The sequence below is a fragment of the Sus scrofa genome, chromosome 1 (genome assembly GCF_054392235.1).
Source record: "Sus scrofa isolate SSC_HxYL_T2T_F1_AM1 chromosome 1, Sscrofa_HxYL_maternal_Yorkshire_Landrace_v2.0, whole genome shotgun sequence".
In the NCBI taxonomy this organism is placed as follows: domain Eukaryota; kingdom Metazoa; phylum Chordata; class Mammalia; order Artiodactyla; family Suidae; genus Sus; species Sus scrofa.
Genome location: NC_139383.1, coordinates 289,212,447 through 289,236,918, shown reverse-complemented (window position 1 = coordinate 289,236,918; position 24,472 = coordinate 289,212,447). Strand labels below are relative to the sequence as shown.

General features: G+C 54.2%; 1 protein-coding gene and 1 long non-coding RNA gene across 2 annotated transcripts; one reads left to right on the top strand and one right to left on the bottom strand.

The window, feature by feature from the left end:
* NRARP (NOTCH regulated ankyrin repeat protein) lies at window positions 1-2,503 on the top strand. The gene has a single exon (XM_013989287.3). The coding sequence runs from the start codon at window positions 356-358 to the stop codon at window positions 698-700; it is 345 nt and encodes a 114-aa protein (XP_013844741.1). The 5' UTR covers window positions 1-355; the 3' UTR covers window positions 701-2,503.
* A 9,327-nt stretch (window positions 2,504-11,830) lies between these two features.
* LOC106507771 (uncharacterized) lies at window positions 11,831-23,932 on the bottom strand. Its single transcript, XR_001304032.3, has 3 exons — window positions 23,800-23,932; window positions 14,783-14,974; window positions 11,831-13,281 (listed from the first exon to the last, which is right to left on the bottom strand). It is a non-coding gene; the product is annotated as an uncharacterized LOC106507771 (long non-coding RNA).
* Between the last annotated feature and the right edge of the window lie 540 nt (window positions 23,933-24,472).

The following is a 24,472-nucleotide window of genomic DNA, read 5'->3' as shown; positions in this document are numbered from 1 at the left end:
GGCGGGTGGGTGAGTGCAGCGGCGCGTGGGGAGGCGCGTGGGAGCCGCAACCGAAGGGAGCAGGGACCGGGAGCGCGCGGCGCCGCCGCCCGGGCCCGACCGGCCCCGCGACCCGACCGCAGCGCCTGCCCTCGTCGCCCGCCCGCCGGGCGCAGCTGGATGTGGCGGGGGTCCCGCCGCGGCGGCCCCCGGCCCCCAGCGCCTGGAGCGCCCAGGGGCGGCGTGCGGGGCCCGGGGGCGCCGCACCCTCCATGCGCCGAGGCGCTCCCCGAGACAGCCGGGGGCCCACGCCGCAGCTGCAGCCGCCGTCCACACTGAGCCCCGGCCCGGCCCGCGGCCCGCGCCCGGAGGCAGCATGAGCCAGGCCGAACTGTCCACCTGCTCGGCGCCGCAGACGCAGCGTATCTTCCAGGAGGCCGTGCGCAAGGGCAACACGCAGGAGCTGCAGTCGCTGCTGCAGAACATGACCAACTGCGAGTTCAACGTGAACTCGTTCGGTCCCGAGGGCCAGACGGCGCTGCACCAGTCGGTCATCGACGGCAACCTGGAGCTGGTGAAGCTGCTGGTCAAGTTCGGCGCCGACATCCGCCTGGCCAACCGCGACGGCTGGAGCGCGCTGCACATCGCCGCGTTCGGCGGCCACCAGGACATCGTGCTCTATCTCATCACCAAGGCCAAGTACTCGGGCAGCGGCCGGTGATGCCGGCCTGGACCCCCGACCCGCACTCAGGCCCCGCGCATATGTCCTCCCTGCTGTACCTTCCCTCCAACTACCTCGGTGTGCGCCCTGCCCTCGGCGCCCGCGGCCACCACGAGTCCGGCGCGCACCTCGGTGCCCACGGGGCGCCGCAAAGCACCCGCCCGCGGCTTCGGTGCCGGCGCCCCCCGCAGCCGCCCGGGACCGGTCGGAGCGCTTCCCACGGCCCCGCCCGCCGCCGTGCGGGTGGGGGCGGGGCGCGGGCTTCAGCCCCTTTGAAATTTGAGTCTCGCGACCAGCAAGTTCGGAATCCCGAGACACCGGATCCTCCGCTCGCAGCGTTTTCTCCTGAAGGTGGAAGGACCCGTGGCCGACGCGCGACGGAGGAGGCGCTCTGCTGTTCCCGGGGTTCCAAACTATTTATCACGTGTGTGCGTATTTGTGGGTGAAGTTTGTGCGCCTGGTTTTTTTCGTTTGTTTGTTTGTTTGGAAGATACTGTGCGTGGTCAATGTGGTTATGGGGGGAGATGCATTTTTTTTTTTTTCCTAGTCTTAAAGCTAAAAACTTGAGTCTGTCATTTCTTGGTTGCACTGAAAATACCGCCCAGCCCGACGGTTTCCCGTGCTTTCCCTCGCCCTCCGGCTTCTCTCCCGCACCTCTCTCCTCTCCCCTCGCCCTCCCTCCCTCTTACTCACACGCCCAAGTCCGCGTGAGTTTTGGAAGCCCCGGGCCTCCCGCCCCATCTCCGGTGAGAGGCCACCATCCCCCAAGCCTGCCGGTTTGCAGAGCTTCCGCGGGAGCCGGGTGCTCGGGTGTGGCGGTGACGGGCGGGGAGGAGGAAATCGAACCTTTTCTAGTGAGTCCTATTATAGTTAACAGTCGGTTGCACACTTTTTTTAAAAAAAAGTAAACGAATTTGCCACGATTAAATGTCATAACATTTATGACAGGATATAAAATATTAACATATTTTAAGCCAAGTTTTAGGTGTATTTTTTGAATCTTGGTTATAAACCCAATTTTAAAGGGCGTTGTATCCAGCGTTGTGAAGGCAACTGTACCCATATTTATATTTTTATAAAATACCTATAAGACTGTGAATCTCTTGTGCTAATTGCCGAGTAAGTTGGGCCGCTTTGCCCCTCTTCAGCCTCCTGGAGCTTCAAGGACCCGATTCGAATCCAAAAATCCTGCCACGGGGGAGGGGCCGCCGGGAGGGGCCGCGCGAGGACCTGGGACGGAGGCGGGGCTTCTGCGTCACGTTCTGTCCCGAAAGGCGCCCTTCCTGGTCTCCGAGGTTCCAATTTTCTATGCAACCCCACACCCCTTGTTGTTTTGATCCTGAGAAATAAAAGGGAGGCTGAATTATTCAAATTTAAATGAGGCTTCCCCAGGGTAGAAGTGCTGCTGACCCTTCGTGCAAAAATGGGGAGCACTTGAGGACACAGGTGGGTGGAGGCCCTTTGTGCGTGGCTGGTCAGATTTGGGCCGTCATCTGTGGCTTTTTATAAAACCTTGTGTGAGAAGAATATATTGATAATGTCAGTGAAACAAGCAGACATTGAAACTGAGGCACAGATTACTCCAAAAGGAGTTTTTCTGTATATTTTTTCTAGATGCAAATACCTTTTTAATTATGTTAATTAACGTTAAGACTTCCTAGGCTTACGTGGAAGCCGTGCATGGGTCCTGGTGTGATCACGTCTAACTGGATGAAGGCTGCAGCACGTCCTGAGTGTACGATAGAGACTTGTAGCCCAGCGTGAAAAATTTATAAATAAATTTTTCATTGATCTTTTTATATATAACGAAACGTTTGTTTGTTCTTCTTGGGCATGGCGCTGGGGCGAGGTCGGGCTGCGAGGTGCTGCTTGCTGGGGACAGCTGCTCCGAGCTTGTTCGTTTCCACCTGAGGACAGAGCCTGCGAAGCTGGCTCCGGGCTGGCCACCCACGGGACTTGGGAGGGCCTGGGCCCATCAGCCTTCCCCAGCCGTGGGAGTGGGGCGCTCAGGGGAGCCCAGGATCCCCCCCCCGCCCACCCCCGCCCCCCGCACAGCAGCTGAGGCCTCCACGTGGAAAGTTCTGCTTGAAGCTCTTCCCATGCACCCCCCACCCAAAGCCAACCTGAGAAGCCAGGGGTTTTAAGAGGAATCAGGCCCCTCTTGTCTCTCCACCCCCACCCACTACTGTGGGTTAATGCTGGGCCACCTGCTGCACAGAAAGGGTATCTTTCAAATTGGGGAGGACATAGTGGGTCACTTCGGAAGAGTCAAAGGCCCTTTCTCCACCGCGGGGCTGAGGAGGCCAGCACACCCCACAGCAGCCCCTCCCCCAGAGCACAGACCCCAGTGTGAGTGTGGGGACTCTGGGTCCACCCCTGAGGCTGGCCTGGGGGCAGTGGGGGGACAGCTGCCCCCAACCCATAGACTGGGAGGGCCCAGCAAAAGGAAGCTAAGAGTTACAAGGTAATTTTTTTTTCCTTATAGCTTTCACACCCCCTGTGAGAGGCCTGAGGGTGTCAGCTACCTTTTGTCCCGAAGACACCCTTTGCATCTCCAGCTCTGTTCTGCCCTGAGGGTCTTCTGAGTGAATTTTCAGTTGGTTAAACAGCATGCACTGACCCCCAGCTGGCCCACTAGACTGGGGCTGGCTCCGTGCTTAGACAACACAGGAGCGAGGGGAATAGTTGATGCCAGTGAGCCCCCGGGGAGGCTGTGTCCGCCCTTCGCTCAGGCTGAGTGGGGAGGTCCGCCCTGAGCCTTCCAGGGGGGCCTGGCCCCGAAGGAGCGTTGCTCCAAGAACTTGGACGTCCGTTGGGGCATCTGGAGCAGGAAGCCAGACCTGGGCACCACGTGGGGCCCCGCGCCGGAGGAGAGGGAGGAGGCCAGCTCAAGAATCCCAGGTGGCTTGTGTGTGGCCTTAGCCTGGGGCGAGGGGGCCCCGGCCAGGCGCTGCCCCTTCAAGTTTCCCAGGGTGGAGAGGCCAGCCAGCCTGCGGCATGGACATCAGGGTGCTTCCCGGACACGCGGCTGCCACCATAGGACACACTTCTTGAGACTTTGTGCTGCTCACGGGGAGTTTTCTCTCCAGCGTGGACGGAAGGGAAGCCAGGCCCCCTCAGCCTGTCAGCGTCAGCGGTGGGGCAGGCGGGGGCACCTCAGCAGGGTTCTGTGCACAGAGGGCCCCGTCAGCCTGGGCCGAGGCTGGCGGTGAGGGACTCCGGGTGCCGTGCAGGACACGCTACTGATTTCCCTGTCATTGGGCAGAGCCCTGAGTGCAGACACACACTCTAAGGCCGGGGCGGTGGGGGGCGCTCTGCCATGGGGGGGGTCAAAGCTGTAAACACCTGAGCAGGGGCTGCAGGCTCCTGCTCCCGGGCCTCTGTGCTCAGCCATCAGGAAATGGCCCTGGCACCTGTCACCTGGGTCTCTGTCGCCCACCCTCAGGCAGGCCTTCAGGGATGGGGCCAGCTCTTCAAGCCTCTCTGTGGCCAGGATCTGCCGCTGTGCGCAGAGGCCAGCTCGGGGTCCCAGCCAGAGGCACCGTGGAGACCCGGGGCCGTGTGGCCCCGCAGGCAGGGGCTGGGCCACGGAGAAGCCCACGGGGAAAGGGACGCACCAAGTGGGCGAGGGCGGGGTGGCCCCCTCCCCAGCTGGGCGTGCTGGCGGCTCCTGTCAGTTGGTCCATCTCTCTGACCTGACCCCGGCCGGACTCAGGAAGTGTCTACTGTTGGAAGGGATGCCAGAGAGAGACCAGGAAATGCAGGAAAACGGCCTGCCAGAAATTGCGATGTCCAAAGCCAGCAGGCGTGGGAGCCAGGGCAGGGCTACCCAGAGCAGGGAGGCGGTGATCTGGAGGCCAGAACTAAGGGCCAAGGGCCAAAGACACGGGTGGAGGAAGGAGCGGGAAGGGGCCGCTGGTCTCCGTCCCTCGAAGGCCTTGCAGCTTGGCACATGGTGGCACAGGGTGCAGCCTGACCCCAGGGTGGCCGATGCCGACCGAAGCCGTGGAGCCGGCCGAAAGGCGACCGGTGGTCCCCTGGGCCTTGAGGACAGGAAAGGAGGCCTGGCAATGGGGCAATTTAGAAACAAAGCCTGAGGCCAGAGCGTGAGCCTGAGGCCGTGGGAGGTCTGGGAACCCCGGGGAGCGCTCCTCCAAGGCCTGCAGCGCAGCCCCTCCTCTGCGGGCTTGGGCTCCGGCTCGCAACCAGCCCGCCCCTCCCCTCCGCCTGGCGCATTCTTCTGCTTGGCTGTACGTCGGGCCGTCCCTCCGCGCGTCCGTCTGTCGGTCTTTCTTCTCTTGCCCGCTCCAAAGCCGCGGCCCCCATTCATTCCCGAGGCCTCTGCCCTTTCCTGCGCGCGGGTCCCCGCTCGGCGAGCAGCTGCTATGCTAATGAGGACGGGGTGGGAGGCGGGGGCCGGCGGGCGGGGGCGCCCGCAGGGGGAAACCGGCTCGGAGGCTGGGGGCTCGGCCGTGGGGGCCGGGGCTGGGCAGTGCGCGCCTGGCCCAGGGGAGGCGAGCGCTCACGGAGGCCCGAGTTTTGCCTTGCGAACCAGGGGGGGGCCACTCGCCGGCAGCGGCAAAGCACCGTGGGCGCACGGGAGCCGCCCCGCCGCCGCCCCGCGCGCCCGCTCGCCGGGCAGCGGGTGTGAGGGGTACAGACCAGCTGTCCCCCTTGTCCTGAGGTCGCGGCCTGGGGAGGGCGGCTCGCTTTGGAGGCCCCCGACCCCCGGGCCCACCCGACGCCGCTGCGCGCGGGGCTCCGGCGCGCCCCGCGCGGGTGGGGTCTGAGCCGAGGCAGGCGGTGGGACATTCCTGCAGGCCCCGGCCTGGGTGGTTGGACGCCGGAGAGGGTGCGGGCGAGGCGGCGTCTAGGGACCTCGGGCCGCGGCGCGACGCGGGAGGGGCGGAGGCGGCCCGAGCGGCACACGGGGACTCTGAGGGCCGCTTGCCGGCGTTCGGGGGCGACGAGGGATAGATAGACACAAGGGGCCCCGAGAGCCGGCTCCTGCCTGGAGCGGGACTCCCTCGAGCGGGGACAGCAGAAGCGTCGGCAGGGGGTGGGGAGATTTCGAAGGGCCGCGCTCCGACCCGGGTGGGGGCGCCGGCCCGGGGCCGTGCGGCGCGGGCTGTGCTGCCGCCCTGTGGCCGCAGCGGGCACTGAGTCCAGGGGCCCCGGGTCCCAGGCGGCGCCCCGCTCCCACCCCGGCCCCTGGGCTGCGGGCAGGCGGCGCTCTCGCCTGATGGGGGCAGCCGGGCCGAAGCGGTCGCGAGGGCCCGCGCCACCCTCGCGGGCCTGGAGCCCATACCCGGCTGCCCGGAGCCCACCCCCGTCTCCTAAGAGGTGGCCGCGGAGACCAGGATGGGGCGCTGGCCGAGGTGCGCCGGGCGGGGGCGCCAGGGGCCACGGCTGGGGAGCCAGGGTTCGGTTGGAGCAGCGAGGCCAGCGCTGAGCAAGGAGCTCGGCCGCAGCCGGGCGGCCGGCTTTACTGCGTCAGGACAGAGTGAAGGGGCCCGGGGCGCAGAGGGAAAAGCCGGCCAGGGTGAGAGTAGGTCGGGATCGGCCGGCCTCGCGGGGGTGGTGGCGGGAGGAAACGCCCACCAGGCCCTGGGCAGTCGTGGCTGCAGGGACACTCCTGGCTTGCGGGGCTTGAGGGAGGGGCTGGGGCCAGGCCTGGGGGCCCTTTGGGCAGCGCTGTCATCGAGGTCCGCGGTCCCTCGCTTCGCCAGCGTGTCTGAGGAAGGGGCCGCCCTGTCGGCCCTGTGGATGGAAACTTTAAAATGCACGACAGGAGCGGAGAGCCGAGTTCTACCCTCGGTCTTCCTGAGGACGCCGGGCGGGGAGACAGCCTGCGGTGGCCCTGGGGCTGGCTGGGAAGCCGGGGCGCGGCAGGCCTGCGTGCCGTCCAGGCTGGGCAGTGCGGAGGCGGCGGGCACACGTGTGCGCGGAAGGTCCCTGAGGAGCAGGGGCACCTCCGTTCACGCTTTTCTCGCTTTTCTGTGTTTGGGAAGATGCAGGGGCCTGGCCTCGCCCGAATTCCTCCCGAGAGAGCGCTGCCTCTCGGGGCGGGGGGGCCTGCTTGGCCTGTCTTCCCAGAGCACAAGGGCCCTCATCCTGTGCTTCACCCTGAATTCCCTTCAGGGTGCACTGAAGGTCAGTGACCGCAGTGGTTAATGACTTGATCTTGCTAGAACTGGGTGGTGGGCAACAGTCTTTGTTTTACAGCCCCATAGTAGCTTCTGGCTTCTGCGGTCCCCAGAAAGAAACCCAAACCGGGGCCTGGGGAAGCGACCCCATCACGGTCCTTCATGAAGCAAATGGCAGGGGTGAGCTGTTCTCCCATTTGGTCAAAAGGAGAAGGGAGGACAATCCCAGGGCCCAGGGCCACAAAGAATGGGTGGTCAGCAGGACACAGGATGTGTATCACCTCAAGACACAGACCCCCCCCAAAAAAAAACCACCACCAAGTGGAGTTCCCTGGTGGCACGGGGGTTAAGGACCCAGTGCTGCCACTCCTGAGGCTTGGGTTGCAGCTATGGTGTGGCTTTGATCCCCGGCCTGGGAACTTCTGCATGCCACGAATGAGGCCAAAAAACCCGCAGACCACCTCCATCAGAACCATCAGGACCAGTCGTGGGCTGCTACCAGCTCACCCCACGGGGCCTGGCGCCTCAGCAGAGGGGGCCGGGGTGGGCAAGGCTCTGACGGCCAGTGGAGTCCGACGGCCAGGTGGCTGGCATTGGGACTGCAGTCTTCTGGCCATCTCCCCACCGCATCCCCATTCCAAAGGAAGCGTCTGTGCTGGGCACGAGCAAGGAAAGAACTCTCTCCTTCCGAACTCTTGCCCGGCTCAGAGGTGGAGCCTGGAGACTAGGTTTAACCCCAGTACATGTTGCCCCAGTGGGTAAAATCTGCCTCTGCAGGTCTGTGGGCCCCCATGCTCGTTGGTACCCCAAGGACAAGAGCCCTTAGGGGAGCCAAGCCCAAACTGTCCCACGCTCTTTCCAAAGAGATGTGAAAGTGTTCCAAACAGCAGCCATGTAAACAAGACAATGCATTTCTCATCAGTGACGCCAGAATGGGTGGTCCAGGGCTGGTGTGTGGCATCAGAGCACAGGCTGTTCTGCTGGGTGGAACTTGCATTCACGTGGCTCAAATGGCAGCCCGGGTCCAGCCATCAGGTCTACGTTCCAGCCAACAGAGAGGAGGAAGGAGTAAAGGACAGCCTGGGCCCCCTCTCCCTGCAAGTCTCTTTGGCCAAATCGGCTCAGGGCCTGCTGGCTAGACGCCAGCCACGTGACCAGCCTCACCGCGAGGGAGGCTGGGAAATGTAGTCTCTATTCAAGGATGTGCGCCGCTTGAGGTGGGGCCACGGAGGAAGGAGAGCTGCCCGTCGGGGGGTGGGGGGTGGGGTGGGGTAGACTGTCCCAGGCCCGGCCGCGCTGGCGATGATTTGTGCCCTTCCTCGACTGCCCGCCTGGGGAAGACCCTCCTCCTTGCCTTTGGCGGCTGGTACTGAAGCACCTGCCCAGAGGAAAACTGTCCGACAGCAGACTGGGCGGAATGAAGAGCGGAGGCGGCCGCGTGTGCCGGGCTCCCAGCTCCCAGCCCGACGGCACGTCTCAGCGCCCAGGGGGACGCTCGAGGGGGCGCACCGGCCGGCGGCGCGGAGCCGGGACGCGCGAGGCAGCCGGGCCGGAGCCCCAGCCCCTTGGGGGCGGAAGACGCGGCTGGCGGGTTGGGCGAACGGCGAGGCGCCTGTGCGGCCGGGGAAACAGCCGGGCTTTTGCTCGGGGGCCCAGGAGGCGCCCGCGGACGCCTGGCTCCCCGCGGCGGTGCAAGCGGGGCAGGGGACAGAGGAGCGTGGCCAGGGATCGAACCCTCATCCTCATGGATACTAGTTGGGCTTGCTACCGCTGAGCCACGACAGGAACTCCCTAAGTGGCAGATTTGACAACAATAAAATGTAGCTTCTTTTTTTTGGCTGCCCCTGAGGCATGTGGAAGTGCCCAGTCCAGGGGCTGAACCGTGCCTTGGCAGCGACCAGAGCCAATGCAGTGATACTGCCTGATCCTTAACCTGTCATACCACCAGGGACCTCCAAAATGCAGCCATTTAGAGTGTGATAAGGATGGACGCTGTTTCTGCCCACGTAACCTGCTCCGAAACCAAGAGAAAGCGTTTCCATCAGCTCAACAAGTCCTCCTGGGCCCCTCCTAGGCAGCGCTCCTGCTCTGGCCCCAGGTCGCCACCAACCCGATGTCTGTCACCACAGACTACGGAGTGTCTGTGCAGGGTCGCTGTGGCCGGCACGTCCTGGCTTCTGGCCCTGGCGCCAGACCCACACGTGTTGTTGCAGTAACTTGGGGGTTGGGGGTAGGTCTTTTTTCTTTTTTCTGTGTTTGTTTTTTCTCCCATGAGAAGCATCTGGCTTGTATCACACAAAACTGTAGTTTTGGATGGTTTTCCTTGGTAGATTTTTAGTCGACAGAATTATCCTTAAAGGTGACGGCAGCCCAGGGCTCTCAGAGCGCCCTGTGGAGCACGGCCACCCCCTGTGTTTCCAAAAGGTTCCATTCCCTTCGCCTAGGCACTGAGCCCTAAGGACTGGGACTCTGAGCCCAGAGTGTCCTCAGAAAATCATCTTATCAAATTAATATTAGGAAATGAAACTTTATCCCGGGTGTATGTGCAGAAAAGATGAAAAGTCTAATTCAAAAAGATCCCTGCACCTAGTGTTCGAAGCAGCACTGTTCACAGTAGCCAAGATACGGAAGCAACTCTGTGTCCATCAACAGTGTCCATTCCGTCGTGGCACAGCGGAAACGAATCTGATTCGTATCCATGAGGACGCAGGTTCGATCCCGGGCCTTGCTCAGGGGGTTAAGGATCTGGCATTGCTGTGAGCTGCAGTGTAGGCCAGGAGCTGCAGCTCTAATTCGACCCCTAGCCTGGCAACATACTTATATATGCTATCAATGGATGAATGGAGAAAGAAGATGTGGTACATATATACACAGACACACACACACACACACACACACACACACACATACACACACATACAATGGAATACTACTCGGCCATAAAAAAGGAGGAAAGGAATGCCATTCGCAGCAACATGGATGGACCTAGAGATGAGCATCCTAAGTGCAGTCAGACAAAGACAAATATCATATGATGCCACTTATATATGGGATCTTAAAAAAAACGGATACATGGAGTTCCCGTCGTGGCGCAGTGGTTAACGAATCCGACTAGGAACCATGAGGTTGTGGGTTCGATCCCTGGCCTCGCTGAGTGGGTTAAGGATCCGGTGTTGCCGTGAGCTGTGGTGTAGGTCGCAGACGCGGCTCGGCTCCTGCGTTGCTGTGGCTCTGGTGTAATCTTGGCGGCCGCAGCTCCGATTGGACCCCTAGCCTGGGAACCTCCATATGCCCTCGGGAGCAGCCCAAGAAATGGCAAAAAGACCAAAAAAAAAAAAAAAAAAAAAGGATACAAGTGAACTTCTTTACAAAACAGAAATAGACTCACAGACATAGAAAATAAACTTGTGGTCACCAAAGGGGGAAGGGGAGGGATAAACTGGGAGTTTGTGCTTAATAGATTCCCACTGCTTACATATAAAGTAGAGAAAAACGGGGACCTAGTGCACAGCAAAGGGAAATATAGTCAATATCTTATAATCTACAGAGGGAAGAACCTGAAAAATATCTATTTATTTATATATATAAACAGATATTTTATTTATTTTATATTATTTTGTTTGTTATATACAATGTATTTTATATATATATATGTAAAACCTAATCGCTTCACTGCATATGTGAAACATTGTAAATGAACTATACTGCAATTTAAAAAAAGCTACTCAGGAAAAAATTGGCTTATATATGTGACAGAAATAGTTTGTATCCCAAGATTAAGAGATAATGGACTTTGGAGTTCCCTGGTGGCCTAGCAGATAAGGATCCAACTTTGTCATGGCTGTGGCACAGGATTCATCTCTGGCCCAGGAACTTCAGCCAAAAAAAAAAAAAAGGAAATAACTGACTTTAAATCTCATAAGTTCATGAAATGGACTAAATCTTTAAAAAATATGGTTATAAAAAAAGAAAATGGAACTAGGCAAAGCAGAAATAAAGCCAACGAGGAACCAGGAGGTTGCGGGTTTGATCCTTGGCCTCACTCCGTGGGTTAAGGACCCAGCGTTGCCGTGAGCTGTGGTGCAGGTCGCAGACATGGCTGTGGGGTAGGCTGGCAGCTGTAGCTCTGATTTGACTTCTAGCCTGGGAACCTCCATGTGCTGCAAGTGCAGCCCTAAAATCAAAAAAAAAAAGAGATCATTTTCATATGTATGACTGAGTCACTTTGCTGTACAGCAGAAATTGGCACAACATTGTAAATCAACTAGACTTCAATTTTAAAAAAAAGTTTTTACAGATGCCAGTTCTGCCCAAATTCACCTGTAGATTCCACACAATCACAGTCAGAATTCCAGCAGGTGTGTGTGTGTAAATGGACAAGATAATTTTTAAATTTCACTTGGAAAAACAAATGACAAAAATTAATCTAGACAAATTAATCTTGAAAATCAGAGTTCTTAGCACAGCACAGCAGAAACGAATCTGACTAGGATCCTTGAGGTTTGTGGGTTTGATCCCTGGCCTCACTCCGTGGGCTAAGGACCCGGCGTTGCCGTGAGCTGTGGTGCAGGTCACAGACGTGGTTGGGATCTGATGTTGCTGCGGCTGTGGTGTAGGCCAGCGGGACCCCTAGCCTGGGAATCTCCATATGCCGCTGATATGGCCCTAAAAAGCAAAAGAAAAAAGAAAAAAAAAAAAGAGAAAGAAAGAAAAGAAAATATACAACAAAGGTGGAGGATTCCAAGGACTTCAGGACTTACACAGGGAGTTCCCATTGTGGCTCAGCAGGTTAAGAATCGGACTAGTACCCATGAGGATGGGGTTTGATCCCTGGCTTTGCTCAGCACGTTAAGTATCCGGGTTGCTGTGGCTGTGGTGTAGGTCGGCCGCCGCAGCTCTGATTGGACCCCTGGCCTGGGAACCTCCATATGTCACAGGTGTGGCCCTAAAAAGACTGAAAAAAAAATAGCTTTGAAAGATAAAATGGGCTTTTACAAGTACCTGTAATGCAGTTGCCATCAAATGCAGAGAACAGTGAGAAAAGACCCTGGGTGGCTTCCTGCCATGAACATGGGATTCAGAATGTCCGCTTGCCGCTAAAAGCCGCAGCACACAGTGGCATCAGGACAGGTGCGTGCAGTGTTTCCGCAGCTGCGACATCTTCTAGAGCAACACACGCTTCCCCGTGATGCAAAACTCTTGTCCCTGAAACCACTTTGGAGACACTTTAGTCCCATGACTTTACAGCTCGATGCCCAGATGTGTCATCAGACTCGTCCTGAGTGACGCTGGATCATTTCAAAACCTGCAAAACATCTTCACAGGATGACGGCTTCTGACCATGAAGGATATTCCACAGAACGGGCCCCTGGTTCTGAAGTTCATTCCAAAAAAGGTTCCAAGCATTTTGTACCTTCCTGGGAAAAGCGGCCAGACAACACTCTTCTGGGTCCATAAATTCCATCCCTTCTAGAAAAAAACTTTTTTTTTTTGTCTTTTTTTTTTTTTTTTTGCTATTTCTTGGGCTGCTCCCGCGGCATATGGAGGTTTCCAGGCTAGGGGTCCAATTGGAGCCGTAGCCACCGGCCTACGCCAGAGCCACAGCAACATGGGATCCGAGCCGCGTCTGCAACCTACACCACAGCTCACGGCAACGCCGGATCGTTAACCCACTGAGCAAGGGCAGGGATCGAACCCGCCACCTCATGGTTCCTAGTCGGATTCGTTAACCACTGCGCCACGATGAGAACTCCCTAGAAAAAAAACATTTAAGGCGCTCTCTAGCCACCCGATCACCTGCAAAGGCAAGAGGGGGGAGCTCACCAGCTCTGCCGCCCAGGCAGCCACCTCGTGCTGGCAAGTCTTCCATGCCTCTCCTCTGGAGCACCTTGTAGCAGAAAAGCTGCCTGTCACCGACAAGACCCAGGGCAACGCGTGGGAGGCAGGCTTGCCGCTGCAGCTGGCATCTGGCGGCGGCGGGCTTCTCGGTGGGAGCTGCACGGACCCTCCTGCAAGCACCGAGGACCGCACGTGGAGACGGGCAGCTGCCTGCAGTTTCTCTCTCCATCCCCGGTTGCGCGCAGAGACCTGTAAGGCGTTTGGTACTCGGGCGGGCGGGTCTCCGTGGGGGGAGCGCCACTCGGGAAAGACGGAGAGAGGGCGTGCGTCCCACTTCCCTCATTTCAGCTTCGGCTGATCCTTGTATCACATGAGAAGATGCAGCCACCCCGACAGTGTGCAAAGCCCTGACCCCCAAGTCTGGCGTTCTAAAGAAGACGCTGCGTGAAGGCCTTCATCTCAGCCACAGATGCTTCCAGAGGCGGCGCTGATGCCTGCCCTTCAGACCTTCAAAACTTCCTGCCCGCGCCATCCACTGTGTGCAAAGACTTCAGCTCTTCAGAGCGAGAAGATGCTTCTGCTCTAAGGCTTTCAAGACTGAAAATAATAGTTTTGTGATAAAGAACTGGAAGACAAAAACAACCCAGTGGGAGCTCCCGTCAGGGCGCAGAGGGTCAAGAATCGGATGGCAGCAGCTCAGGTCTCTGCAGAGGTGCGGTTTCAGGCCCCAGCCCAGTGCAGAGGGTTAAGATCTGGTATTGCCACAGCTGCGCCACAGGTCGCAGGTGCGGTTCAGATTCAGTCCTTGGCCCAGGAACTTCCACATGCCACGGGTGCAGCCGAAAGAATAAAATAAAAAATAATCCAATGAGGAGTTCGCATTGTGGCTCAGAGGGTTAAGAACCCAACGAGTATCCATGAGGATGAGGGTTCGATCCCTGGGCTCACTCGGCGATTAAGGGTCCAGCGTTGCCATAAGCTATGGTGTAGGTCTCAGATGAGACTCAATCTGTGTGGCTGTGGCTCAGGTGTAGGCTGGCAGCTGCAGCTCTGAGTCTACCCCTGGCTTGGGAATTTCCAAATGCTGCAAGTGTGGCCCTAAAAAGACAAGGGAAAAAAAAAAAAAGGAAAATTAAGTTAAAAAGCACACAAATTGAAATGAAAAATCCATGAGATTCTGGTCCTAGAACAACTGGACGTGCACATGCCAAAAATTAATCTAGACCAAAACCTTACACTGTTCATAAAAATTAACTGACGATGGACCAGACCTCAACATAAAATGCAAAACTATAAAACTCCTGCAAGCTAACACAGGAGGAAATCTGGTTATCCTTGGGTTGGGCAATGACTTTTGAGATAAAAAAACAAAGGCATGACCCATAAAAGAATTGGTAAGCTGGACGTCCTTAAAATTAAAAGACACTGTCAAGAGAATAAAAAGAAAAACCACAGACTGGGAGAAAACATTGGCAAAAGACATATCTGATAGAGAACAGTCACCTAAAACATACAAAGATCTGTTAAAACGCAACATCAAGAGAACAAATGACCTGATTTTTAAATGAGCCAAAGAGTGAATTTCCCATCGTGGCTCAGTGGAAATGAATCCGACTGATATCCATGAGGATGCAGGTTCCATCCCTGGCCTCGCTCAGTGGGTTAAGGATCCGGCCTTGCTGTGAGCTGTGGTGTAGGTCACAGACACAGCTCAGATCCCGAGTTACTGTGGCTGTGGTGTAGGTTGGCAGCTGTAGCTCCAACTCGACCCCTAGCCTGGGAATTTCCACATGCTGCAGGTGTGGCCCTAAAAAAAAAAAAAGCCAAAGACCTCACCAGACACCTCAGCAAGGAAGATGCACAGATGGCAAGTAGGCATGTGAAAAGATTCTCCACATCATGTGTCATCAGGAAAATGCAAACTAAAATAACAAGACACCATAGAGAATGGCCCAAATCCGGAACTCTGAAAACAGCCAGTGCTGGCGAGGCTGTGGAGCAGCAGGAGCCCGCATACTTTGCTGGCAGACATAGGCCGTGGTGCTGCCACTTGGAAGGACAGTTTGGTGGTTTCTCACGAAACTAAACATAAACTTACCTTATAATCCAGCAGTCGTGCGCCTTTGTATTTACCCAAAAGAGTTGTAAACTTATATCCACAGCCCATCCACGCAAGGGTTTATCGCAGCTTTGCTCAGAATTCCAAAGCTCGGCAGTAACGGAGATGGCCTTCGGCAGGTGGACGGATGAACAGCTGAGGTCCAGCCAGGCAGTGGAATATTATTCGGCACTGAAAAGAAATGAGCTGTCAAGCCATGAAAAGACATGCGGGAAACTGAAACGCACATGAGGATGTGAGAGAGACCAGTCGGAAAATGTGACCTGGTGTAAAATCCCACTGCAACATTCTGAGATAGGCCAGACCATGGCAACAGTAAAGAAAAGGGGGGGGGGGGGTGGAGTTCCCATCACGACGCAGCGGAAACGAATCCGACTAGGAACCACGAGGTTGCGGGTTCGATCCCTGGCCTCGCTCAGTGGGTTAAGGATCGGGCGTTGCCGTGAGCTGTGGTGTAGGTCACAGACATGGCTTGGCTCCCACGTGGCTGTGGCTGTGGTGTAGGCTGGCAGCTGCAGCTCTGATTCGACCCCTAGCCTGGGAACCTCCATATGCTAAGGGTTCGGCCCTAAAAGGACAAAAGACAAAAGACCAAGAAATAAAGGGCAGGGGGGTTCGAGAGTTGAGTGAGAAAGAGAGATGAGCACAGAGGATTTGGGGGGCAGTGAGAATAGTCTGTGTGATACTGTAACGATAGAGACGCATCACATAAATGACCCAACCCACAGAACACACCGCAGCAAGAATGGGCACTGAGGGAAGCTGTGGACGCTGAGCGGGGAGACACGTCGGCGAAGGTCCACCTGCTGTAACAAAGGCCCCGTCTGGTGGGCTCGTTGCAGGTGGCGGAGGCTGTGTACGTGCAGGGGCAGGGAGTATGTGGGAAACCTTTGTACCTTCAGCTTCATTTCGCTGTGAACCTAAGGCTGCCCCCCAGTTTTAAGTCTCTGTTTTTATTTCCTTGGCTGCCCTGCAGCATGTGGAGTTCCTGGGTCAGAGCTCAGATCTGAGCCGCAATTGTGACCTACGCCACAGCAGCAACGCCAGATCCCTAACCCACCTCGCTGGGCGGGGGATCAAACCTGCATCCCAGGGCTGCAAAGATGCCACTGACCCTGTTGCACTGCAGCGGGAACTCTTTACGTCTATTTTTTTTATTTTTTATTTATTTGTTTTTTCTTTTTCTCTTCTTCCTTAAGTCTGTTTTTGTAAAGGTCAGAAGAAACCATCAGTACACCTGGAATGGAAACTATCCATTTTAAAGAAAGTAAAGAAAAATTAATGAAGACAAATCCACAGAGCCTGAGAGACCTGTGGGATATTATCAAAGGTATCAAACTGTGCATAACGTGGGAGCCCCAGAAGGGAAGGGCAGAGAAAAAGGAAGCAGAAAACATTTTTGAAGAAACAACAGCCAAAAACTCCCAAATCTGATGCACAGCTTTAATCCACACAGGAAGGAAAGTCAAGATGCACATCTGAGCACAAGCGAGACAAAGTCCTGACGCAAAGACAGAGACTCTGCAGCAAAATGAGAACAAAACGAGTGATTGCAGGGAGTTCCCATCGTGGCTCGGCCGTAACGAACCCAACGAGCATCCATGAGACACAGGTTCGATCCCTGGCCACACTCGGTAGGTTAAGGATCCGGCATTGCCGTGAGCCGTGGTGCAGGTCACAGATGTGGCTCTGATCCCGAGTTGCTGCGGCTGTGGTGTAGGTTGGTGGCGACAGCTCCGATCTGACCCCTCGCCTGGGAACTTCCCTATACCTCAGGTTCGGCCCTAAACAGACCAAAAAAAAAAAAAACAAAAACAAACCAAAAAAACCCTGATGTGCAGGGCCACAAAAAAACCCGAAAAAAGTTAACAGCGGACTCCTTGTCAGAAACCGTGGAAACCTGAGGGCAGTGAGATGATGGGTTTTTAAGTGTAAAGAAAAAACTACCAACCACGAATTCCACAGTCATCAAAGTTATCATTAAAATTATATACTGAAACCATGGGAGTTCCCGTCCTGGCGCAGCGGAAACGACTCCGACTAGGAACCATGAGGTTGCGGGTTCGATCCCTGGCCTTGCTCAGTGGATTAAGGATCCGGCATTGGTCACAGATGCAGCTCGATCCTGTGTGGCTGTGGCTGTGGTGTAGGCCGGCAGCTGCAGCTCCGATTCAACCCCTAGCCTGGGAACCTCCATATGCCGTGGTGTGGCCCTAAAGGAAAAAAAAAAAATTACAAACTAAAGCCTAAAACCCTTTCGTTTGCTGAAAGAAACGAAAGCAGACCTGCGTAAGCGGAAAGACATTCCACACTTATGGAGCAGAAGATGTCAAAATACCTTAAAAGTGCCCAGCAGTTTCAGTGTAATCAAATTACATGACTGAAACTTCCAACAGCCTTTTCTGCAGAAACATACAGAAGTTACACGTGTGTCAGTTTATAAGGAGTCCTAAAATAGCTCAACAACTCTTAAAGGCTAGAGTCCACCAGCACATCTAGAAGAATACACTAGGTGAGGCATAAACACAAGTCGAAGCAGTTTTTTCCTACAAAGATTATAAGGGTTTACTATAAAAAAAACTTTTATGCCAATAAATTAGACAACTTACATGAACTGGATGAATTCCTAGAAATTCTTAGAAAGACACTAATTACGGAAACAAACTCAGTAGGACTTTGCAGATGTAATTAAAGATAGGGACCTTGACGTGGGGGGTGGGTAGCTTGCATTGTCCAGGTGGAACCAACTAGTCCAACAGGTCCTTAAAATAAGAGACACTGTGGCGTTCCCGTCGTGGCGCAGTGGTTAATGAATCTGACTAGGAACTGTGAGGTTGCGGGTTCGATCCCTGGCCTCGCTGAGTGGGTTAAGGATCCGGCGTTGCTGTGAGCTGTGGTGTAGGTCTTAGATGCAGCTCGGATCCCACATCACTGTGGCTGTGCTGCAGGCCGGTGGCTACAGCTCTGATTAGACCCCTGGCCTGGGAACCTCCGTGTGCCACGGGAGCGGCCCAAGCAAAGGCAAAAAGACAAAAAAAATAAATAAATAAGAGCCATGGTCCTGGCTGTGGTCAAAGACAGCTCTGAGGACAGCGGAGGGTCAGAAGAGCCAGAGGTGCCGGCTTTGAGGTGGAGAAAGGGAATCATGAGTCGGGGAAGACAGGCCACACCTAGAAGCTGGAAAAGACGAGGAAACAAACACTCCTCAAAGCCTCGGGAAGGCTGCTTTGACCCAGTTTGGGCTCCTGAGCCACGGAAATGTACAACGACACACTGTTGCTTCAGGCCACCAAGCTTGTGGCCGTGGCGTGAATGGGAAAACAGTGCAAGTATCCTGATATGAAGGCCAGACAAAGACACTGTAAGAGCACGAAACTTCAGACCAGGGAGCCCCCCTGGTGGCCCCTCAGTTTACACAGCCAGCACTGCCACTGCAGCAGCTTGGGTCCTTGCTACGGCATGTGTTCAATCCCTGGCCTGGGAACTTCCACGTGCTGTGGGCATGGCCAAAATCCTTCATAAATATAGATGCAAAAGCCCCCAACAAAATATCAGCAAACCGGAGTTCCCGTCGTGGTGCAGTGGTTAACGAATCCAACTAGGAACCATGAGGTTGCGGGTTCGGTCCCTGCCCTCGCTCAGTGGGTTAACGATCCGGCGTTGCCGTGAGCTGTGGTGTAGGTTGCAGACGCGGCTCGGATCCCGCGTTGCTGTGGCTCTGGCGTAGGCCGGTGGCTACAGCTCCGATTCAACCCCTAGCCTGGGAACCTCCATATGCCGCGGGAGCGGCCCAAGAAATAGCAACAACAACAACAACAACAACAACAAGACAAAAGACAAAAAAAAAAAAAAAAAAATATCAGCAAACCGAGGAAGCAACACATAAGAAGCCTCATGGTTCATGACCAAAGGGAACTGCACCCTGGAAAGGAAGGCTGGTTTAACACCTGGAAATCAACAGCTGTAATACATCATATTAATCAAAGAACACAAACCATACCATCTTCTCAATGTATGAGGGAAAAGCACCCGACCAAATCCAACCCTCGTTCATGAGAAACACTCTGAACTCTTAAGGAACAGAAAGAAACTTTCTCAACGTGGTGGGACTGTCTACAAGAAAACCCGCAGCCAGCATCTTGCTTACCGGTCAGACTCAGGGCTCTGCTCCTAAGGTCGAGAACATGCTACTGGACAAGTTCCAGCCAGTACAGTTGGGCAGGACAGGAAGAAGGGAAACTTTCTTTATTCACAGAAACACAATCCTCTGAGTTGAAAATACTAAGGAAGAGTTTGCGTTGTGGCCCAGTGGGTTAAGAACCCGACTGGTATCCACGAGGATGCAGGTTCGATCCCTGGCCTTACTCATTAGGTTAAGGATCGGGCGTTGCCGTGGGCTGTGGTGTAGGTTGAAGATGTGGCTTGGATCCCACGTTGCTGTGGCTGTGGCCTAGGCCAGCAGCTGCAGCTCCAATTCGACCCCTAGCCTGGAAAGTTCCATATGCTGCAGGTTTGGCCATAAAAAGACAAAAAAATTATCCTAAGGAATCCATACAGAATCATTAGGAGTTCCCTGGTGGCACAGTAGGTTAAGGACCTGCTGTTGTCCCTGTGGAAGCTCAGGTTGCTGCTGTGACGGGGCTTCGACCCACAGCCCAGGAACTTCTCCACGCCGTGGTGTGGCCAGAAGGAAAAGAAAAAAATCACTAGGACTAATAAATGAATTTCCCAGGGTTACAGGCTCCAAGATCAATGTACAAAATCAACTTTATTTCTACACACCAGCAATGAACTACCTTAAAATGACAATAACAAAGCAATTCCTCTTGCAAGGGCATCAAAAAGAATAAAATACTCAGGAACACACTGATGAAAAGACATGCAAGACTTGCACCCTGAAAACTACAAACGTTGCTGAGAGAAACTAAAGACCTAAACAACTGACAAGCAGTTCTCAGTCTGTGATTCAACTTTTTTTTTTTTTCTTTTGTCTTTTTAGGGCTGTGCCCCAGGCATATGGAGGTTCCCAGGCTAGGGGTCGAATCGGAGCTGTAGCTGCCAGCCTACGCCAGAGCCACAGCAACAAAGGATCCAAGCTGTGTCTGCGACCTACACCACAGCTCACGGCAGCACCGAATCCTTAACCCACTGAGCGAGGTCAGGGATCGAACCCGCAACCTCATGGATACTAGTTGGGTTCATTACCGCTGAACCACAACAGGAAATCCAATGAGCAGTTAATTTTTTAAAAAATGTTATGATGGACCGTTTTGGTATTCAATTTCCCAGTTATAGTCAATCAAAACCTAATTGAGCTACAGCTGCCGGCCTACACCGCAGCCACCGCAATGCCAGATCCAAGCCACATCTGCCACCTGTACTGCAGCTCCCAGCAACACTGGGTCCTTAACCCCCTGAACGAAGCCAGGATGGAACCCAAATTGTCACAGAGACAACGTCGGGTCCGTAGCCTGCTGAGCCACAACAGAAACGCTTTTTTTTTCTGCCACGTGTGTAGCACTTGATGTGCAATCTCAGTTCCCAGACCAGGGACTGAGCCCGAGCTGCAGCGGTGAAGGTGCTGAATCCTAACCACTAGACCACCAGGGAACTCCCATTTGGCCTTAGGTAAAGGAAAATCCATGGAAAGGCCTAAGAGCACGGCTGAGGCTTCCCTGAACAAGAGAAATTCTGCCCAGGGCTGCTTGCGCCAGGGGTGCGGCCGGCCACGTCCAACACCTGCCCTAAGGTTTTTAATTCGTCTAGTTAGCCCTACTGTCTTGTACGCTGATTTCTCGTGACGGACCCCTTAGTCTCTGTCTCCCAGAGGTGCCCGCCTGACTGGCAGGTGTCAGGAGCCTCTTCAGCTAATGGCGCGGGGAACCCGAGGCTCCACGTCGAGACGATCCCGTTAGGCCTCATCTCACACCGTCTGGGAAAGTTCCACAAAAATGGCTCATAGACCTAAACGCAAGAGCTAAAACCACAAAGCCGTTTAGAGCAAAACATAGAAAGGTCGTTATGACCCCGGATTAAGCCAGGAATTCTCGGATGGGATTCTTTGATAGAATATCAAAGCAAAACATCAAAAATTAATAAATTTGACCTCATAAAAGTAAAAAACTTTTGTATTCCCAAAGACAGTTTCAATTATGAAAATTAAAAAGTGTGCAGGCTGGCCGAAAATATTTGCAAATCACATGCCTGATGAAAGACTTATAGCTCAACTATATAAAGACATCGTACAACTTAATAATAAGACAGGAGTTTCTGTTGCGGCTCAGTTGTAAAGAGCCCAACTAGTACCCATGAGGACTTGGGTCCGATCCCTGGCCTCGCTCAGTGGATTAAGCATCTGGTGTTGCCGTGAGCTGTGGTGTTGGTTGCAGATGAGGGTCGGATCCCACGTGGTTGGGGCTGTGGCTGTGGTGGAGGCCGGCAACTGCAGCTCCGATTCGACCCCTAGCCTGGAACTTCCATATGCCGCAGGGCCACCAAAAAAACCCACACACTGGAGTAGCTGTAATACAAAAGTCTGAGTAAAAAGTTTTGGCGAGCATATGGAGAACCTGTCCCCTATAGACTGCTGACGGTGGAGGGGGGGGGAATGGAGCAGCCACTTTGGAAAGCAATTTGACAATTCCTTTAAAAACTAAACAAAACCAAAAATCTGTAGATTCAGCAATTCCCCTCCTCGGTGTTTATTCAAGATAAATAAAAACACGTGTCCACACGAAGAAATTTTGGTCCAATATTCCTGGCTCCATTTATGCTTAAGAGCCTGAGAGTGGAACCAATGCGAGTGTCCATTAAGTGGTGAATGTGAGTGAACAAAACGTCTTTGATCCATTTAATGGGCTGCTATTGAGCAGCAGAAAGAAAGGCACTCAACTGGCCCTAGTTCCCAGGGCATGGGTGAACCCCCAAACCGCGCTAAGTGAAAGGAGTCAGACCCACAAAGCTACAAAAGATTCCCTTTGTATGAAATGCTTTTTTAAAAAGACAAACTCACAGAGCCAGAAAGAGCTTAGCGGGTTGTCTGGAAGCAGGAATTCATGGAACATAAGCAGGATGGGTCTGTCTAGAGGGACGGAAACATTTTAAGACTGAATTGTGAAATCTGCACAATTCTGCAAATTTACTGCAAATCAATAAACTGCCCACTTAGATGATTAAATTGTGTGGCATGAAAACAGTATGCCTTTTTTTATATATATATAAAATGATTTTTATTTTTTTCCATTATGAAAACGACATTTCAATGAAGCAGTTTTTTTTTTTTTTTAAATAAACAGGAAAAATACAACATAAAAAACAAACTAAAGAGTTACTTTGTGGCACAGTTAAGGACCGAGTGGTGTTGCTGCCCCGGCTCACTGCTGTGGTGCAGGTTTGATGCCTGGTCCTGGAACTTCCACACACCCTGGGTGCTCCCCCAAACAGGCGCGCGCGCGCGCACACACACACACACACACACACCCTGACTCTGTCCTGTTTCCCAGCCTGGATGGTGGGCACATGGGTGCCAGCTTTGTGATAAAACTTTAAATACATATTCAGCCATGAAAAGCAAAGAAATAATGGCATTTGCAGCAACATGGAGGGACCTAGAAATGCTCACGCAGAGTGAGGGTCAGTCAGACAGCGAGACCCCGATGCCACCTGCTGTTGCTCACAGGTGGAAGCTAAAACAAGGACACAAGGACGTCTCTGCAGAAGAGATTCTGACTCACGGACTTTGAAAAAGTGATGGTTTCCAAAGGAGACAGGTAGGGGGGTGGGGGGATGTGCTGGGGGTTCGGGTTGGAAATGCTGAGCGTTGTGCGCCTATAAAGGTAAAAAGAAAAAAGTTAAATATGTATTTTGTTTTATATATCCTTCTTGCTGTGTGTTATAGTGTACAATAGTAGCTTTTTACAGTATCAACCCAAAACATAGTTTCTGGGAATAAATCGAACAGAAACGAGCAGGATCTGTCTCCGGTGAATCACAAAGCTCTACTGAAGACGTGAAATCGGGCCCAAATAAATGCATGGTAATAAAAGGGTATCATCCCCCAACCTGCTGTGCAGAGTCAACGCCATCCCGATCAAATCCTAAGAGGCTTTCCAAGGAATCTGACAAAATCGGGTTAAAAAAATCACAAGAACAGCCAAGTGACTCTTCACGAGTAATGACAGCCTGCTGGCCATCGTGGCTTCTAAAGACATAACTGCAGCTACAAGGACTGCGAGTTGTCGGCCCAGGGAAAACGGATGCACAGAAGGCAGCAGAGAGTCCTGAACAGCGCCGCAAGCGCATCAGAACCTGGAAACCTGATTATAGAGCCTCCGAAAAAGAAGGAACGCATATTCATAAACACGTCAATAAAATAAAACATGAAACGCAATACGAATGAACTCTAACAATATCTGATATGCGGTGCTGAATGCAAAGGACGGACTTAAGGCACGTTGACAAGAACAGCTCTTGGGCTGGAGAAGGCGAACCCAGAGCTCAAGGGGATGGAAAGTCCTTAACGACCCAAGTGAGGGTTTAAGATGAGTTGAGGGTTCCTGCAAAAACCGCCAACCAATCAAGGAGACAAAAATGGAACACCGAGCAGGTGAGGGCACTGCTACAGAAAAGCAGCAACAATTAAGAAAAAAGAAACAGAAAAAGCAGGACCCCGGAACTCCCGCAGTGGCTCGCTCAGGGGTAAGGAACCGGACTAGTGTCCAGGAGGGTGTGGGTTTATCCCTGGCTCTGCTCAGTGGGTTAAGGATCCAGCGATGCCCTGAGCTGTGGTGCAGGTGGCAGATGCGCCTCGGATCTGGTGTTGCTGTGGCTGTGGTGCAGGCTGGCAGCTGCAGCTCCCATGGGACCCCCTAGCCCGGGAACCTCCAGTTCCACCCCCCACACCCCCGCCAACAAAAAGAAAAAGAAGGAAAAAGCAGGACAAGTAAAAGACACAAAATAAAGTCACAAAAAGAAGTTTACGTTTTGGAATTAGTTACCGAATCCTCAGCTAGAGCTGAAACGTGGATGCCCCTCTCGGGAGCTCTCACAGCGGCCACACAAGTCAATTACCCCAAACAGGAAGAGATCCCTGCCTACCTCCTGGGCAGGAAGGTGCCTCCACTTACCTCTGCGGAAGGAAGGAAACGTCCCTCCGCCCCAGGACGCCCAGCCAGTCAGAGACTGCAGCCTCAGCCAATGGAAGCCTCCATATTTCGGACTCGCACCCCACCTCCTCCAATGGGCTCTTCAGTTACCACAGTCCCGCCCTCCTCCCCCTTTTCCCTGTAAAAGCAAGTTCCCCCTCCTGCTTCTCTGAATTTGGCTTCTGTCTGCCCTAGTTCCCACATGCCGAGCAGCAATTCCTCTGCTTTCTCTCTCTCTTTTTTTTTTTGGCTTTTTGCCTTTTCTAGGGCCACTCGCGTGTGGCATGTGGAGGTTCCCAGGCTAGGGCTCTAATCAGAGCTGCAGCCACCAGCCTACACCAGAGCCACAGCAACACGGGATCCGAGCCGCCTCTGCGACCTACACCACAGCTCACGGCAACGCTGGATCCTTAACCCACTGAGCGAGGCCAGGGATCGAACCCGCAACCTCATGGTTCCTAGTCGGATTCAGCAACCGCTGCGCCACGACGGGAACTCCTCCTCTGCTGTTTCTGAATAAACGCTT